This window comes from Argentina anserina, chromosome 4 (genome assembly GCF_933775445.1).
Source record: "Argentina anserina chromosome 4, drPotAnse1.1, whole genome shotgun sequence".
Lineage (NCBI taxonomy): Eukaryota > Viridiplantae > Streptophyta > Magnoliopsida > Rosales > Rosaceae > Argentina > Argentina anserina.
Genome location: NC_065875.1, coordinates 19571662 through 19590052, shown reverse-complemented (window position 1 = coordinate 19590052; position 18391 = coordinate 19571662). Strand labels below are relative to the sequence as shown.

Below are 18391 nucleotides of genomic sequence, written 5' to 3'. Positions count from 1 at the left end.
TTAGAATTGGTTGAGCTTATAAGGTGAACAATTAGTTGTCTCAATATCTTCAGGCTTGTTTTCCACATCCAGCAACAAAGCTCCACCGTTCTGTAATTGTATATTGAGTTAGAACATCGATATGTTATAATGCATGTATTTTTTTACTTCCTAATTAAATTATCACTACCTGAGGGATCAGAGTAGCTTTCTGATCATCTGTAAGCAAAAGGGAAGCAGAATCGCTTGGTGAACTGGACGCAAAAGACAAGAACTCGGTAGAGCTAGACTCTGGAACAGACGGCAACAGCCCCTGTGACAGCATCTGTATCATTTATATGGTGATGACATTGAAACTATTAAGGAATGTGGTGTGTACAAATTAAGCTAGTTAGTGGTCATTCAGCTAAAATGCAGGTGGTTCAATGTTAAGGGCAGTTCTAGTACCTCAGAAACACGAGCATTTCTATTTGGATTCGACTCACTTTCATATAGCAAGAGATCCACAAAAACAAGCTTTGCCGCAAGGGACTGAACAATGAAATATGGTTAGTTGCTAATGAGACAGAACTTAACCAAAGCGCCATTGAGATCATCCACATTATACTCGTTAAGCGAGACTCTAGCTTGGTCTCTTACCTCTACTTGATTCTGTAGCAATTGAACATATTTGATAATCTCATCCAGTATACGAGCCTTGCCGGTTATCTACAATCATCATAAACAAGAAAAGCTCTCAACTATCTCAGATAGTAAGTTCCTATTTCAAAGTCACAATAAAGTAAGTGTGCAATTGTTGGATACATAGCTGATCGATCAGTATCCTAATTAACCTTATCACATCCAGGAACAAGAGATTGCAAGAGCTTCATTCTCAGACGGATTTTCGCTCTTCTTGCCTGGAAAAGAGAAACCATTGTGAAACCATATACAAAGAAATTAATCCATGTAGAAAAAGAAGCTGCATGTATGGAGCTCTAACTCTTTCGGAAAGACTGTGACTGTCGGTTGCTTCACCCCTTCTTGCCTTTACACCAACATAATCTTCGGTTTCATCTCTTTCACCACAAACTCTGCTCTTCTTCCGCTTCAGCTCCTTCAATTGACCCTCCTAACCAAGATTAACCCATGAAACACAATCAAAATCAAAACACAGGCTAGCAGTCATCAAAGAGTCAAGTAGAAACACAACCCTATAAGTCGATTACGTACCATTTTCGATTCCTCTTCTCTTCTCTATAAGTTAACAGATGATCATGATTCAAATGAACGAAGGGCGTGTACATATAAATTGCAGTTTCACCGTGATATCTTCACCGAGGGGTCAATGCATGTGTACGTACGTGGAAGAAGAAAGTGACTGATGCAGAGGGTGCTGTTCATCGAGAAGTTAGTAGGTATTAATGAGTTGCATGAATTTGGAGATGCAGGGGAATCTCCCGGAGGTTTTATCTTCCAACTGGGGAGAAAGGGGCGGTGATTTAATCGTTGTGTTGCTTTCTTTCTGAAATAAGCGAGACAGGTTCGTCGATCTTTTGGGCGCGAAATACGAGCCAGTTTCACCAGGGGGAGAGATGTATAGTGAAAAATGAAAAAGGCTGCCATTTGAGTACACTTGGGTTTCAATCTTTGAACTGTGAAGACTGAGCAGAGTAAACTAGTTTCTTGCTAAGAGGTACAAGTTTTAAATTTACATTTTTTTAGTTTTTTTTACAGTAACACAAGCCTGTGTGCTTATAATAGCTAGCTATGGGATCAAAACATCTCCGGCACATGGTGCAGCACCACATCAAAGAAATTATGATTCATGATGCTATTGTCATAAATTCCAAAAAAAAAAATTATACTTAAGCTTATTAATTCCCCATTTCTTTTCTTAATGTCGAAAATGAACAATGAAAATATTGGTTTCACATCGTGCAATAACTGAAACAGATCTTCTTTTTCTCGTAGTAATTGTCCTCATTCAACCCAAATGAGGCCACTGCCTGTTCATCAACACCATAATTAGGGGTCGGATACCTTCTCTAATTATCCACACGCACCACATTTATACATGCAGAAAATAATTTTTTTTACTGGAAATGTTTTCATGATCTAGTTTGTTACCCTTATATTTTGCAGTTGTGAATGGAATTCACCAGATACATAACTTCCACTCAAAATGTTGGGACTAAAATAGCAAGAATTGATCCATAATAATTTCAGACCAATATTTAGATAAGTCTGTTCTATGTAGGGTGAAACTATAAGGACCTCTTTTGAATCATAAATTCCCAAATATCTACTCACTTCCTACAAATGCATAGTTGCATAGCATCATTAATCACCATGGCAGCTGCCCAGTTCTTCCTTGACCAAATAAAGAAGTCTCCGTAATCGCCAGAATAAAGTAATTTCTTATGAGAACTGAAAATAGAAACTAATTAAGAAGAACAATGAGTAGCACACGGCAGTCACTTGCGGACTAGGACTTTGAGAGTCAAAATGGCCTTTGGCTTCAGTCGTGTATGGCCTAGCTTTCGTCGTACTTGGTACTTTGGGGGACTGGCATGGCATTCTGCTCAGTAGGGTTTCTGTAGCTTTCTATTTAACGTACACCTTCGTATCATTTAGCTCACGTCACTCAATCTCATTGACCGAGTGCAGTTGGACAGTGATTTTTTCTTCCCAAAATTAGAAAGAAACGGAGGGCTGGCCATGGTTTTGCCGTCTCACCAATTATTTGTCATGGTAACTATCATTTATCTATTTTGAAGATCACGTGAATTTCGACCATTGTTTTTAGAACAAAATATTTCAGGCTTTTGGAGAATCATTATTATTATCGACCTGAGTTTGTTATTGATTGATTGACATGCTACTGACCTCAGTATGGGTGTAAACGAACTCCAAACTATTATAGTGTATATACGGAGGTAACGGAGCTCATAATTAAAATTGAAAAGTTTACTATCCATAATATCTTTTTTAGATTTCTCATACCATGATATACTTATCAGTTTGAAGAGTAAATAATAATGCTTTGCCATATTGTGCAACTCTTGGTCATGACCTTCAAAACTATGGAATAGGATTTCAATTCAACTTTTGTTTGTAAATATTATTTAGGTCCTTATAAAACAATAATCTTTGTCCCAATTAGACAACTTTCGCTTTACTTTTCCCTCATTATCACATTAACCGCACCACGACAAAAATATTTTGTTCTTAATCCAATTTCTAACCTTAAAATTAAGCTAATCTTCCACCCCTTCACATTTGTAAGAAAATTAGACCTAACTTTTTTGTCTTAAACCACAGTTATGCTTAACACACCTGATTTATTTCATAAAACAGAGGGAGCTAGCCCAAGTAGTATTTTTTTAATGTCAACATGGCGCCATATCCGTGACGTGTACGGCCTGGATTAAAGTCTTCTGCCGCACTAGATTCCCTCGTCCCCTTGTAACCTCCTTTCTCTTTTTTGTTTATCTTTTTTAGTAGAATTAAAAAAACCGTATCGGTGATTTCAATTTTTAATATCTCACATTTAAAAATTATTGTATTATATTGTTAGCTTAAGTTTATATTTCAGCTTAATTTTAGTTTTTTCCATTAACTAACACCGTTTGTAGCTTCATCTCCCACTTTATTTTTGTCACTTCATTATTTTTCGATTTCATCTTTTATTTTTCTCCAATTTCAACTTTTGTTTTAAACTAAGTTAATTAATTCATATCATTTCATTATAAAATCAATAAATATTTTTCATTTACCACAACTATTACAAATAAGTTAAAGTTCACAATTACAAAATAAATCAGTATATATTTCATATCGTATATGTCCATCAACTAACAACTTTATTATTATAATAATAATATGTTTAGAAACTCTTTCATAAACATTTAAATATTGTAAAAGTAAAAGAAAATGCTTATATAAAAATTAGTTAATTTGAATGATATAAAATGTTGGCTGTAAACTAAGTGAAATTAGTGGAAAATAAAATAACGAAAATACCCTTAAAATTACTGGGAAATAAAGTCACTAATGATGTTAATTGATTGAAAGAACTAAATTTTTGGTATCATTGCGATAATTTTTAAATTTGAGATATTAAAAATTAGAATAATTAATAATTTAGGTATTGTTTATTTTGTTGGGTCAAAAGTACTGTTTATTGAATTTACCTTTTTTCTTTCTCCCCGTTGTATGGTGTACTCTATCATCGTCCTTCTTCTTCTTCTTCTTCTTCTTCTTCTTCCTTCTTCTTCTTCCTTCTTGTCGATCCGAACCCGCGCCAATAGTCCTCCTAAGATCTCGCGATCTCACTACAGATCTCCATTCCGAAATCCCCTGAACCAAAAACTCGGTTAACCCCCTCCTTTTTTTCTCTTATCTTAATCCTAAATTTCAGATCTTTTGGCAAAATTAAAGGACGCTAAATAAACCTAAACAAAAAATTTAAAACCATTTACTTTGCTGAAAGTGGAAAGATTTGTCATTTGTGTATATATATGGTCGTTGGTGGATCCAATTGTGCTGCGTGGAACGATTGCACAGCAATCGAGCAAACCCTAGGGGGTGGCGTGATGGGGGGAGATGATAGTGGCAACAACATCAAAGAGGAGAAGGTTGGGGATGTTGAAGAAGGTGAGATTTCCGATTCGACTTCAGTGGAGGAGATCAGTGAGGAGGATTTCGTCAAGCAGGAATCCAAGGCTGAGACGACGAAATCCAACGGCGGAGGAGACGGAGGAGCTAGGGTTTGGACGATGCGGGAGCTCTACAACTACCCGGGGTTCCGCGGCTACCGGAACGGTCTGGTGAACCTGGCCTGGGCTCAGGCCGTGCAGAACAAGCCGCTGAATGAGCTGTTTGTGATGGATGAGCAGCAGAGGTCGTCGTCGTCGGCGGTGGCGGTGAGCTCCGGCAATGAGAAGGTGGTGATTATCGACAGTGGGGATGAGATGGAGGAGGGGGAGCTGGAGGAGGGGGAGATTGATTTGGATTCCGAGAATGGGAAGGGAGGTGATATGAATGTGGATAGGGAGGAGAGGGATGTGGTGTGGGAGAAGCGAGTGAACTTGCTGAGGGAGGCATTGGAGTCTCTGACGATTACTGAGGCCGAGAAGTAAGTGAAGTGATGGATGGCAGTAGTTGCCGAATTCGAATCTGTTCTTGAGGGTTTGATTTGTTGTTGGTTGGTGTTTTGCAGATCATTTGGGGATGTATGTCTCCGGTTTCTTGACGGCTTGGGAAGCTTGCGAGGAGTGCTTTCTCAGATTAGTGTGTCCACTAAAGAAGCTCTAGTCAAGCAGCTGTTCAGTGCTGTAGTTGCTATTATCTCTGTAAGCTTCCCGAGATTTTCTCACATTGTTAGTGCTTTCGGTTAAGAGTTTCGGAGTTGAAGTTGTGGAGCTTTTTGGTTGCTGTTTCTTGTAGGTGTTCCGCTCCATGAGCCCTGATCGGAAGGAGCAGAATAAAGAGGTTCTTGCAAGGTTTGTATTAGTGTTAGAATGTTAGATGAATCAGCATAGTCATCAGCTGGTTTATAAAGCCGTGATTCGTGTAGTTGAATTGGTTTGTCTTGTTTTTGGTGTCAGGATACTTTCTTCTGCGAAGAGTGATCCTTCTCCTTTTCCTGCAGAGCAGCTGAACGAGGTGTGCTTTTATGTTATCGTAGTTCAGGAACATTTCACTGTCCTTGTGTGCAATCAGTTTAGCTGATTGTTGGTACTGACGTTGAACATTTTTGTTTTCCAGATAGAGGTGATGAGTTCCTCTATGGATTCCTCTGAAGTGCAATCTCAAACCGAAGCACATAGTAATGGGAATGGGTTACAGTCTATCAATGGGGATCACAATTCGAATTCTGCTACTGCAGTTGCAAATGCCAGTCATTTGTTCACTTATTCAGCTAATAAGTCTTCAGATACACCTGTACCTGTGGTTCATAGCAATCCAAATATATCGTCCGAATTCCCAAGATCAGGAACATCCAGTTTTAAGGGTAGGGGGCTCATGCTACCCCTCTTAGACCTTCACATGGATCATGATGAAGATAGCCTTCCATCTCCTACACGAGAACCACCAGCCTGTTTTCCTGTCCGGAAACCATTGGTTGTTGCTGATGGGATGGCAAAAAAATCTGGGTCAGAGACAGCTCGGGTGGCCCCAGATGTACAAGGTTCAAAATTGCATGTCTATGAAACCGAAGCTCTTAAGGCTGTTTCTAGCTATCAACAAAAATTTAGTCGCAATTCTTTTTTGACAAGTGAACTTCCAAGCCCAACCCCTTCAGAAGACGGTGATAATGGGGATGATGATGGCACTGGGGAGGTATCTAGTTCCTCTGCCGCTAGTAATGTGAGAACTCCACATCCCCCTTTTTTTGGTCGTCAAGTTATCTCTTCTCATCCTCCTACCATCCTGCCGGGTAGCTCTGGCATGCAGGGACAAATCACGGCAAAAAGTGCTGCCTCTGTCAGTTCGGGGTCTAGTATGCCCATTAAATCTTCAGCTAAGAGTAGAGACCCTAGGCTACGATTTGCCAATTCTGATGTTAGTGCTTCAACCCTTAACCAAGAGTCAATTGCTGTGCATAATGCACCTAAAGTGGATTCTGTTATCACAGTAAGCTCAAGAAAGCATAAATTTGCTGAGGAGTCTAATTTTGATGGTCCTGAATCAAAAAGACAAAGGGGTACAAACTCAGTGGTTGGTTGGGGTACAAAAACTTCTCTTGGAAGTTTGGAGGATAGCAGTAGTGTTGGACCTCATTTTATTGACAGGAACCAGACTGTGGAGAAAAAGTTAGCTGATCCTAGAAAAATGGTCAATGTTTCAAATTCTCCTGGTACTGTAGAAGGCAACTCCAATGGCCAAAATACAGCTAATGAGCAGCTGCCATTAATGGCTCCAAGCTCAGTTTCGTTGCCTGCAATATTGAAGGATATTGCTGTGAATCCGACTATGTTGATTAACATACTTAAGTTACAACAACAAAGAGTAGCAGAAGCTCAGCAGAAGGCTGCGGCTCCTGCAGAAAGTATGACTTATCCTCCAAGCTCAATTTCAATACTTGGTGCAGCTTCATTGGTGAGTGATCCATCAAAGACTTCTGGAGCTTTGCCGATGTCAACCAGTTCTTCGCAAACGGCTCCAATGGTGGGTGCTTAATTGTCCTTTTGATTTTGCATATACTTCTTTGCTACTATCCTATTTAGTCTGTAATATCATGGATACAATTTCTGTGGTGACAGCCATTTCTCTATTATAATGCCTTTCCTTTAGGAGAGTTGTTTGTCTTTTTTTATTTTTTAACAATTTCTGAATTATTTTTATAGGTTGCATATTTATAAATTACATATCTTGCAGGATGAGGCAGGAAAAGTCCGCATGAAACTCCGGGACCCTCGTCGACTTCTTCATGGTAATGCACTTAAAAAGGGTGGAAGCTTGGGACAGGAACAGTTCAGAACAATTGTACCCCCATTGCCAAGCAGTCAGACAAACAAGGATGATCTGAATGGGCAAAAGCAAGATAGTCAGGCAGATAACAAATTGGTGCCTTCACAGTCAGTGGCTGTAGCAGCCCCTGACATTGCTAGCCAATTCACCAAAAATCTTAAAAATATTGCTGATATTATCTCTGTTTCCCAAGTATCAACAACAAGTCCAACAATACCTTCTCAGAATCTATCTACAGAACTGGTTCCAGTCAACCTGGACAAAGTTGAACAGAAAGCTGTGGAACAGCATACTGGAAGGGTATCTGCACCCGAACCAACTGCAGCAAGTCCATCTTGCTCACCAGCCACGTGGGGAGATGTTGAGCATTTGTTTGAAGGATATGATGACAAGCAGAAAGCAGCTATTCAAAGAGAGAGAACAAGAAGGTTAGAAGAACAGAAGAAAATGTTTGCTGCACGCAAGCTGTGCCTTGTGCTGGATCTAGATCACACACTTCTCAATTCAGCTAAGGTAACGTCCTTGTGATGTATGGAAATGGTCTTTTGTTCTCAACGGTTGTATCTTACATAATTTTGTTATCACTCAGTTTGTAGAAGTTGATCTGGTGCATGATGAAATTTTGAAAAAGAAAGAGGAACAGGATCGTAAAGAGCCAAAAAGGCATCTCTTCCGGTTTCAACATATGGGAATGTGGACCAAATTGCGGCCTGGGGTGTGGAATTTTTTAGAGAAGGTAAATTTATCTCTCTCTCTCTCTCTCTCTCTCTCTCTCTCTCTATATATATATATATATATATATATATATAATGGAAGGTCCTTTCTTTTTTTCTTTGAAATCTGTGTGCAATTTTTGCCTCCTTGGACATCAGGCTAGTCAACTTTTTGAGATGCATCTTTACACAATGGGGAACAAGCTATATGCTACTGAGATGGCAAAAGTGCTAGATCCAACAGGGGCTCTTTTTGCCGGACGAGTTATTTCTAGAGGTGATGATGGGGATCCTCTTGATGGTGATGAGAGGGTTCCTAAGAGTAAGGATTTGGAAGGAGTTTTGGGTATGGAATCAGCTGTTGTGATTATAGATGATTCTGTGAGGGTCTGGCCGCATAACAAACTGAATTTGATAGTTGTAGAAAGGTAAATGTGCCTATATTATAAATTGAAGATTTGTTATCTGAGTGAATCCTTTGTTAGACAGCATCCTTGCTGGCATCGGTGTCTTATGCATTAGTGCATTGGTGTCGTGCAGGTATACATACTTTCCTTGTAGCAGACGGCAGTTCGGGCTTCTAGGTCCTTCCCTTCTTGAGATTGATCATGATGAGAGACATGAAGATGGAACTCTGGCATCCTCATTAGCGGTGAGGATTGTGTTCAGCGTTTTCTGAGATTTAAAAAACTTGGCGACTTCTTTTCTTACTTGTATTTGTGCTTCTATAGGTTATTGAAAAGATACATCAGATATTTTTCTCCCATCCTTCCCTAGATGAAGCAGATGTTAGAAATATTCTGGCCTCTGAGCAGCAAAAGATTTTGGGTGGTTGTCGTATAGTATTTAGCAGGATGTTTCCAGTTGGTGAGGTTAATCCTCACCTTCATCCTTTGTGGCAGACAGCCGAACAGTTTGGTGCTTCGTGCACCAACCAGATAGATGATCAGGTTACCCATGTAGTTGCCAATTCTCTTGGGACTGACAAGGTAGGTTTTTTGGATACTCTTGATATTAGAGCTGTAGCTGATGCAGTGATCTTGCATGTTGCCTGCTGGCGCTTTTTTTTATTCATGACATAATTGATTTCGCAGGTGAATTGGGCTCTTTCTTCTGGAAAATTTGTTGTGCATCCTGGCTGGTGAGCTTAACATGTTTAACTTGTTTGTGTAATATAAAATTACTCTGTATTTTGGTTCTGATGCTCCCTTTTCCCATGTTCAATCAACCAGGGTGGAAGCTTCAGCTTTGCTTTATCGGAGGGCAAATGAGCAAGATTTTGCCATTAAACCATGAAGGACCACATCCTGACCCTTTCGTTAAACTAAAACTGATGAACATAGACTCGTGAATCACCTGAAGTCGGGATGGAACCTCAACCCTAGGTCAGGCCATGCTAGAGTCAAGTCGGGCTTGACGTGACACTGCTTGGCCTTGTTTGTATTAGTATGTCCACCTAATCAATTGGCGATTGCATCGTGAATTCCCTTGCCAGTTTGCCCAAGCATTTGACAGAGCCCCGAGCTTCAAAATATTGCTTTCATGATGGGCTGTCGTTTTGAAGAAGATCGAAGTGATACTCGTGGTGGTTTGAACATGGTTATTGACTTATTGTGTTTTGGCTTGGAGCATTGTTTCCCTAACAGGTTTCCATCTTGTGAAGGAGATAAATTTTGAGAAACCAGGTTCCCTTGACAACTTCCAGAATCAGATTCCATTGACAACTTCCAATTATTGGATGTGTATACCCAGTGGACATATTAGGGGTGATTGGAATTTGAGTTTGTGAGGATCCAAAACGTAAAGTAATAGATTGAAGTCGGGTGAGATTCCGGCACCCGTAGGAGTTAAAGGGGTGACAATACGGAGAACGGATTGGAGGTAGAACTGTACAGCACTAAGGAAGTGCATACTTGCGAGGGACTGGCTGGATTTGAATTTGGTGCGGTAGTATCATAGTTAACTGGGGCTAGTTGGCTGACATTCTATCTAATTCCTGTCCCAACTTAACTAAATTGGATTTGCAAAATGAAAGCATGGGGAAATAAGTTGATGAAAGAATCTGACCATATAGAAAAGTTGTTTTAACCTTAGCTTTGTAATGTGTTTACCATGTAGTCGTTAAGAACAACGAGTGTTCTACTTAAAAGAAATTGTGTTTTACTGCAGGGCTCTTTAACGGGCGGGATTTTAGTAAATTTAAATAAGTGACGGGACGGGTTGGGCCGGGTATTTTTAAAAATACGAAGATTCAAGTCCGCCCACTTAAAGCGAGTCTTGCGGGCTTTTACGGGTTAGGTCTTGCAAGCTTGTATTATAAAAAAATATTCTAATTTAAGGGTTTGAAACAATAAAATAATTATTAAAAAACATTCTAAAAAAAGTCACAAATAAATTCTAGTTTTGAAATATTGTCGATTGATACCAATAGATGTGATCGATATATATATTTATGGACCATACAAAAATTTCATTCGTTTTGAACATGGTTTAACCGTCTATACAAACGGTCAATCAAAAAAGAGGCGTTTTCACATAATAAAACCACATTGACCAGGGCTTTACCAAATGAGTTTTCTCATTGCGACCACGCACGAACGATCGATGACAAACATTAGTTAATTTCAAATATGTAAACAGCTTTTTGCATTCGCATCTTGGTAATGTGTCCCCCCTTATGACATATTAGTGTTGTTTTTAGTTTACCAGAAATTCCGACGGTCAAACGAGGTCCGAATTGGATGAAATTTTAAAATGATCACTAAATATATATACTGATCACATCGGATGGTGTTGATCGATTCCGAAAAGATTACTTCATATAGTCGTTTCATAATGTGATAGTTTTATTATAAACATAATATAAAAGGTTATGATACATTAATGGATATTTCGGCGATCGACAACTCTAGTTCGAAATATGGTCGAGCGACACCAGTAGATGTGATTGGTATATATATTTAGGGAACCCGTAAAAATTTAGTCCGTTTTGGACATGGTTTGACCGTTCGTATCAACTGTCAACTAAAAAAAGAGGCGTTTTGACATATTGAAACCCCATTGACCGGGGCTTTGTCAAATATATTTCTTTAGTGCGACCACGCACAATAGGTAACAAAAATTAGGTGATTTCAGATATGCAAATTGTTTTCAGCGTTCGCATCTTTGTAATGGGTTATCCCTTAGAACATATTAGTGGTGTTTTCGGTTTACCGGAAATTCCGACGGTCAAACGAGGTCCGAATTGGATGAAATTTTTACAAGGTCACAATATATATATACCGATCACATTGGCTGGTATTGATCGATCCCGAGAAGTTTCCTTCATATAGTTGCTTCAGAATGCGATAGTTTTATTATAAACATAATATAAAAAGGTTATGATACATTAGTGGACACTTCGGCGATCGATAATTCCAATTCAAAATATGGTCAATCGACATCAGTAGATGTGATCAGTATATATAGTTAGAAAATCCGTAAAAATTTCGTCCGTTTTGGATATTGTTTAACCGTCCGTACCTACGGTCAACAAAAAAAAGGCGTTTTGACATATTAAAATCTTCATTGACCGGGGCTTTGTCAAATGGGTTTCCTTGGTGCGATCGCACACAATCTCGGTGACAAAAATTAGGTGATTTCAGATATGCACGGCTTTTGGTGTTTGCATTTTGGTAATAGGTCTTCCCTTATGACATATTAGTGTTGTTTTCGGTTTACCAGAAATTCCGACGGTCAAATGAGGTCCGAATTGGATGAAATTTTTACAAGGTCACTAAATATATATACCGATCATATCGACTGGTATCGATCGATCCTGAGAAGTTTCATTCATATAGTTGTTTCATAATGCGATAGTTTTATTCTAAACCTAATAAAATATATATGTATAATATTTTATTATTTGGCGGGCTTTCACGGGCCGGACATTGTGGGCTTTTGGCGGGTCGGGCTGGGTAAAAGTCTATTGGGCTTCAGGGCCTCAACGGGCTTTTCGGATCGGCGGGCTAAATGATTAGGCCTCTTTTACTAAAAAGAGAGAAAGAAAAGTTGTTGCCTTGTGATCCCATCTTATGGTTAATAAATAGAAGCCCTAACGACTTTCCTTTCCGTTTTGATACCCTCGAGTTCAAGGGAAGAGTATCCTACAGGGTTCTGAAGATACTTATCTGAAGCTACGGAGAGTAAACTGATTTCAAAGTTATAGAACCCAAAATAACACTTACAACTGCGTGTAGCAAATGCTGGAGAAACATAACAAGAACAAAAAAGAAAAGGAAGGCTAACTATTAGATGATTGAGTTTTCTCAGGATGACAGCAATCAACATTAGAAGTGTAGATTTTTTTTTTGAATTAAGAAGTATAGGTTTACGAGTGCATGAAGGATGAAAGCGACAGTTACATTCAAAATTTCTATGAGAAGGTTATCTACTTGCAAATGAAACCAAACCGATAGCAGAGTTTTGGTGATTGAGAGACTCAAAAGAGCTGGTCTCTCTCATGAAAGCATCCATCTAATAAGCTCCTTCTAGTCGGTTCACAATCACCTCCGCGATGCTCATCGTTTGCAGTTGGTGGCAAGTAACATTTGCAGTTGGTGCCATGGTGGGAGCTCTTTGACACTGCATCAATTGGTGGTTCTGGACTTCTGGTCATAATGTGGGCTAGAAATGTTACTCGTCACCAACTACTAGACAAGATGGAGCATACATGATATTTGGGGTGAAAGGGAAGTGAACTGAAGCTTGCCGGAGCTGCTTTATTACGAGTTATTACCTTCTTTTTTGCTGTTTTTTTTTTGGCTCTGCAGATGTCGAGTGCCAAGACAAGTCGAACAGTGCAATTTTTCCGATCAGTTCTGAATGGATTTTGAGGGAGAAGTGGATTTGATATCTAACATTTATGCGTTGTATGTTTTCTGGTGTGATATGAGTCGTCACTTTTACTCAATAAATAAAATAAAGGTTTGTTCAACTTTGGCTAAATTAATTGACAGCTAGAGAGACTCAGAGACTGGCTTAAATTACTTCAACTAATGCATTTTGTCTTCCAAGATGATACACGAATGGCTTAGGCACAATCCTTTTCAAAAGAAAACTTCGTGGTCGTCCGGATGTAAATCGATCAAACTCGACCATTTTTACATGGTGCATGCATGAACGGATATGTAGTTGCTTTAGCATCTTGTTAAAATTTGAACGAATGAAATGACTATGTTCAGTACTTCATTTTACAAATTGCCAAGTTCATATAACTATGTGATGGTATGTAATCATGCGAAGTTCATGGTTGCATCATAACAAGTCAAATGCAGAATATGTTGCTCGTATTTTTTTTTTCCAGTTTCAAGACATTTCCTATGTGGGGCCCGAAGGCATATCCAGAAAAACCCCTCAATGCTCCACGGTTGCATACTGAAGCGGAGGGGCCAGTCCAGAAACGGGCCATCAGGGTATCCCCACGGCCGAAAATGATTCATCCGACATTTGACTAATCCCTGACGAGACCCATGTGAAATGGTTCCAACCTGGTAGTACAGAAACCGGGTGCCCTAGCCACCGTATGTTGCTCGTATATATTCAAAGAAAAAATTATCGTCTCACCCAAAAAGAAAAAAAGTATTTATTGGTTATTGAAGAAAATAATGTGAATTTATTTGTATTAAAGGATGATTTCCCCCCTTAATTTCAAGTTCTATTTATAGGCAACAAAATCTCAACATGTTAACCAAGATTTAAGTTGTTTTTTTTTTCAAGTCAACAGTCCAGGCCGGTACAGTAAGTAGAGTTTCAAGTGGAATCACAATTCATAAGGGGGTCAAATTTCGGCAAAAACTTTGTTTTGTTCCTTGAATTTAGCTAGGCCGTGATTGTCCTTAGATATACCAAAGAGGGTTTCTTATTTGATCAGATTGATTACTTTCTGATCGAGAAGAAAATGGTGGATTCAAAAGAGACGTCGGTCGTGAACAAAGAAGACAACGCTGCGGCTTTTTCATGGTGGTGGGATAGTCATAATCGTCCTCATCATTCTCAGTGGCTTCAAGCTACCCTCTCAGGTTTGCACCTCTTTCAGTATTCGGATTTAGAGTTTAGACCACCAGGTTTATCTGGTTAATTTTTTCACACCCATATTGGCCATATACCAAGATACGTGCCGGTTATACCGTTATACGTTTATGCTTTTCTCCTATTCTTCCATGCCTAGTTTTGCCCTAGAGTTTCCTGCACGCTAAGAGTTTGATGATTTCTGATAATTGCAATATTGGGGGAGGAAGATTCAAACTCGGACTCGTAGTGTAAGGATGAATGCTCTTACGCCCCGGAACTATATTTATCGATCATTAATCCTCATGTCGAGTATTTGATCTTCATGAATTAAGATTAGCTTTCTTACATGTGCTGTCTTTAAGATATAAGACAATTTCGTCATGATCGAGATTGATATGGAACTAGCGAGTACGTACATCCATATTCGATTGAAAATTTGGGGGGTCTTATAACCAAAATAATTGTCTCAAATAATAGTCCGACTTGATTTCGTGCCCAGTTTTGATTGAAAAATTAGGGACCGAAAGCGGCTGCAGGCCTCATTTAGACCCAGTTTGTGACAGATTTTGAGACTGTTTTTGAGGCTACTTCAGTTTTTGGAAAAAATAAATGGTTTTTCGGTAAAGTTTCTAAAAGCTGCTTTTGGCCAGAATAGATTTTCCCAACAACTGAAATTCAAAAACTAGATTCATGGTGTTTTTGAAACTTAAAAAGCCGCTTTCAAAAAAAAACACTGAGTTTTTGGAAAACACGGGAGAGAGCAAAGAAGAGAGTGTTTAATACATAGATAATAATGGTTTAGCTTTAAGGTAGATAATAATGATTATATATTATATTAGATTTAAGGTAGATTTAAATATTAAAGATATTTCCTTCAAAAAAATGTTAAACATAAATTTAGAATATAGACCTTAATATATATATATGTATATACAGATTTTCTCAAATGCGGAGGTCTGCACCAATGATTTTGGTGCGGATTTCCATCCTTTTACCATTTTTTGATCGAATTTTCTCATCTCCACCGTCTAGTATCTAGATAATATTGTGTAGATCATCTCTGCAAAATTTCAGCCAATTTGGTAATCGTTAAGGCCCTCAAAATCGAATAACAAATTGACGGACTGAATTCTGTCGAACCGTTACCGTTCATATTTTAACAGAAAAACGCAATTTTGAGGGCCTTAACGATTACCAAATTGGCTTAAATTTTGCAGAGATGATCTACACAATATTATCTAGATACTAGACGGTGGAGATGAGAAAAGTTGATCAAAAAGTGGTAAAAAGATAGAAATCCGCACCAAAATCTTGGTGCGGACCTCCGCAGCCAAGAAGGGCTGTATATATATATATCAATTTCCTCAACATATAAATAGTTAATTGAGATCACGACATCCATTTGTGGTTGTTGCAACCTTTTTAGATAGCTTTTATATTTAGTATAATTGCAAAATATTTTATCAAAATAATGAAAAACCCAGTCTATATAATTTAGTTAATTAATATTCATTATAATCATGGTAATAATCTTAAGAACTTTTTTTTATCATTTGTGTAATTTTATCAACTCAAGAGCACTGTTTACTTACAATTTACCAAACACCAAAAATAACTTTCCGTTCTCACAACACTTCTTAAAACATTTTACCAAACACCTTAACTGCTTTCTCTCACAGCAAATCCAAAAGTCATTTTACTCACAACAAACTCAAAAGTCATTTTACTCACAACACAGCTGTCCCAAACTGAGCCTTAGAATCCTCAAACATGCCTCACGTGATGAGTAGTTGGTATGATACTGTTCCTATTGTCGTTTGGCATTCTTAGACATTTGTGAATAAGTATTATATGTTGGTTGTGGTTTAAATTAATAAGCCCATCAATTATCTTTTGTATTAAGCCCATATTATGACATAACCTTAGTAGGTTTAAGTTGTTTGTTTAGTAATATAAATACATACTTTGCCACCAGTTTTGTAGAGAGAAATAAAGAGAGCTACATCTTTTGAGTTATAGAGAAGTAGCCGCATCTTTTCAGTTATAGAAGTTGTTCTTCTATTTGGTGTTTTTTCTTTGATGAGAGTATTTGGGTGCTATTGGGATATTGAGTTTGAGTGATAAACACCTTGTAATTTCTTTTTGATATTAATGGAATCTCCTAATTGTTTTTGTCCGTGGATATAACCCTTTAATTTTAGGGTGAATCACAAAGATTTAAGTGTCTCTATCTATTTATCTTTTCTCAAGTTTTCGGTACTTTATACTTGTTACGTTTCCGCACAACATTATATAGGGCAGTAACATACACATATATATGATTCATTGTGTTGATTTTAAATTGCATGTTATTGTTACGTACCCATTATGAAGAAGTGAATTTTAAACATATATACATGGTTTTCGATGATATATATATTATTGCATGCAGATGTGGATGAGAAGACTAAACTGATGCTGAATATAATCGAAGAAGATGGAGATACATTTGCAAAGAGAGCAGATATGTTTTTTAAAAGAAAACCTGAGCTCATAACTAGGCTGGAAGACTTCTACAAATCGTACCGTTCACTAGCTGAAAACTACGATCAACTAAGATCTGAAGTGATTCAAGCTGCTCACCTGAGATCCTTCTCTACATTGGACTCCATCAAAGCACAAACTATCCAAAAATGCGAGAAGGAAATCTCAGGATACATGAAAGTCAAGGCACTACCAAACAGTACCATTGAAAAGGAAACCACATCCAGCTCTGATGATGCTATTGAGTACCTGCATAAAAGGGTGGATAATAGGTTGGTGCTGGTGAGTAGCGATCAACAGGACTCCTCAGCAGGCAGTGATAAGGATATGAAGGCAGAAGAACTTGATGGCAGCATGGACGAGAAAATATGCAGTATAGAGAAGGCGAAAATATGGGAGGAAAAGGTTTCAGAACTGATAGATGCAAACAGACATCAGCAGGAGAAATTAATATCGAATATTAAGGATAAAAGTGAAACAATTAAGAAGCTTAATGAAGAGAACAGAATTCTGAGAGCTCAGCTGCTGGCAAGAACAACCCATACAAAGAACAACGAACTTCCAAAGTCCAAATCCAAGTCCAAAGGGCCCTCGTTCATCGGAAGGCTGACAGGATGCACCAAGTCTCCTTAACTTGTTTAACTTTGAATGTGTATCATCTGTCAACTATCATTACTCATCCGGATTGTAGTGTTAGTGAAGTGATCACATAAGTTTTCATTCCCGCTCGACCTTCAGGAAGATTTGGGTTCTTAAATCGTTGAACTGCTTGTTCTCGGTTACACACGTACACTTGCGTTTGTTAATGATTTCGATATGCATTCATCCTTAAATCCTTTGATTCACATTGGCCATCGGGTACCAAGTTTACTCTTTGTAGTTCTTATTATATTTCTTGCCCCCTCCCCTGTTTTCATTGATCATTTGGCCTGCTAATTGGTTGGTATAAGAGAATGAGATGCATGATATTCTTCTCGTCTATTTTATGATAGTTTTCTTTGCATGCCTTCTGAGGTTGCAAGTGATATTCCTTTCCTCTGTTTGAGGCTTTGTTTCGCTTTGCCTTATCCTACCTCACCGCTAAACGATCAAAGTTACAGGCGTACTGCTTAGAATTCGATCTTTGGTAGAGTCTAATATATATATATATATATATATATATATATATATATATATATATATATAGTCTCGATGTGAAGTTTGACTCTAAAATTACAAATTGAAGTTTCAATTTTGACACACTTTTCGGTCATTTTTTTCCACCATAAGCGATTTAATATTTAGGTATGCTATTCAAGATCATCTCTATAAAATTTCATCTAATTTAGACATCGTTAATGTATTGAAATTAGATTAAATCAATGAATGAATTAAAACTGTTCAACATGAACCATTCGTGTAAATCTCAATTTTAAAAGCTCAAACCATTGTCAAATTAGATGAAATTTTACATAGATGATCTTGAATAGAATACCTAAATATTGAATCGCGTGTACTATTTACGTATGGTGTTTTTTTGGTCCGTGTAATTATATATAAATCGGTTGTTCTCGGTGTAAATAAGGAAAGTGGCAAGGATCTTTCTGCAATATTCTCAAATCACCGTCTTTCTCATTTGGGGTAAACAGTAAATGGCCGTCACCAAAAAATCTTAACCTTCTTCAAAA

General features: G+C 38.1%; 3 protein-coding genes across 3 annotated transcripts; 2 read left to right on the top strand and 1 right to left on the bottom strand.

Annotated features, from left to right (window-relative positions):
* LOC126792344 (transcription factor bHLH137-like) lies at nucleotides 1-2681 on the bottom strand. Its single transcript, XM_050518792.1, has 7 exons — nucleotides 2601-2681; nucleotides 962-1090; nucleotides 813-878; nucleotides 619-687; nucleotides 427-510; nucleotides 170-304; nucleotides 1-90 (listed from the first exon to the last, which is right to left on the bottom strand). The coding sequence occupies exons 1-7, from the start codon at nucleotides 2679-2681 to the stop codon at nucleotides 1-3; spliced, it is 654 nt and encodes a 217-aa protein (XP_050374749.1).
* A 1553-nt stretch (nucleotides 2682-4234) lies between these two features.
* LOC126790661 (RNA polymerase II C-terminal domain phosphatase-like 3) lies at nucleotides 4235-10258 on the top strand. Its single transcript, XM_050516988.1, has 12 exons — nucleotides 4235-5098; nucleotides 5183-5315; nucleotides 5410-5465; nucleotides 5571-5628; nucleotides 5731-7134; nucleotides 7345-7950; nucleotides 8027-8173; nucleotides 8310-8578; nucleotides 8691-8802; nucleotides 8882-9139; nucleotides 9245-9291; nucleotides 9383-10258. The coding sequence occupies exons 1-12, from the start codon at nucleotides 4482-4484 to the stop codon at nucleotides 9444-9446; spliced, it is 3771 nt and encodes a 1256-aa protein (XP_050372945.1). The 5' UTR covers nucleotides 4235-4481; the 3' UTR covers nucleotides 9447-10258.
* Nucleotides 10259-14088: 3830 nt separating this feature from the next.
* LOC126792343 (protein NETWORKED 3A-like) lies at nucleotides 14089-17357 on the top strand. The gene is made up of 2 exons (XM_050518791.1): nucleotides 14089-14209; nucleotides 16633-17357. Exons 1-2 carry the CDS (start codon nucleotides 14089-14091, stop codon nucleotides 17355-17357), a joined length of 846 nt encoding a protein of 281 aa, XP_050374748.1.
* The last annotated feature ends 1034 nt before the right edge of the window (nucleotides 17358-18391 follow it).

Excerpts from the sequence above, each read along its gene's own strand:
- LOC126792344 (XM_050518792.1), bottom strand. The coding sequence starts at position 2,681 with ATGGCCAGCCCTCCGTTTCTTTCTAATTTTGGGAAGAAAAAATCACTG. Across the intron at positions 879-961 it reads GTCACAGTCTTTCCGAAAGA|GCAAGAAGAGCGAAAATCCG; the intron begins GTTAGAGCTCCA and ends TCTCTTTTCCAG. Across the intron at positions 688-812 it reads TTGTTCCTGGATGTGATAAG|ATAACCGGCAAGGCTCGTAT; the intron begins GTTAATTAGGAT and ends TGATGATTGTAG.
- LOC126792343 (XM_050518791.1), top strand. The coding sequence starts at position 14,089 with ATGGTGGATTCAAAAGAGACGTCGGTCGTGAACAAAGAAGACAACGCT. Across the intron at positions 14,210-16,632 it reads GCTTCAAGCTACCCTCTCAG|ATGTGGATGAGAAGACTAAA; the intron begins GTTTGCACCTCT and ends TATTGCATGCAG.
- LOC126790661 (XM_050516988.1), top strand. The coding sequence starts at position 4,482 with ATGGTCGTTGGTGGATCCAATTGTGCTGCGTGGAACGATTGCACAGCA. Across the intron at positions 5,629-5,730 it reads CTGCAGAGCAGCTGAACGAG|ATAGAGGTGATGAGTTCCTC; the intron begins GTGTGCTTTTAT and ends TTTGTTTTCCAG. Across the intron at positions 8,174-8,309 it reads TGTGGAATTTTTTAGAGAAG|GCTAGTCAACTTTTTGAGAT; the intron begins GTAAATTTATCT and ends CTTGGACATCAG.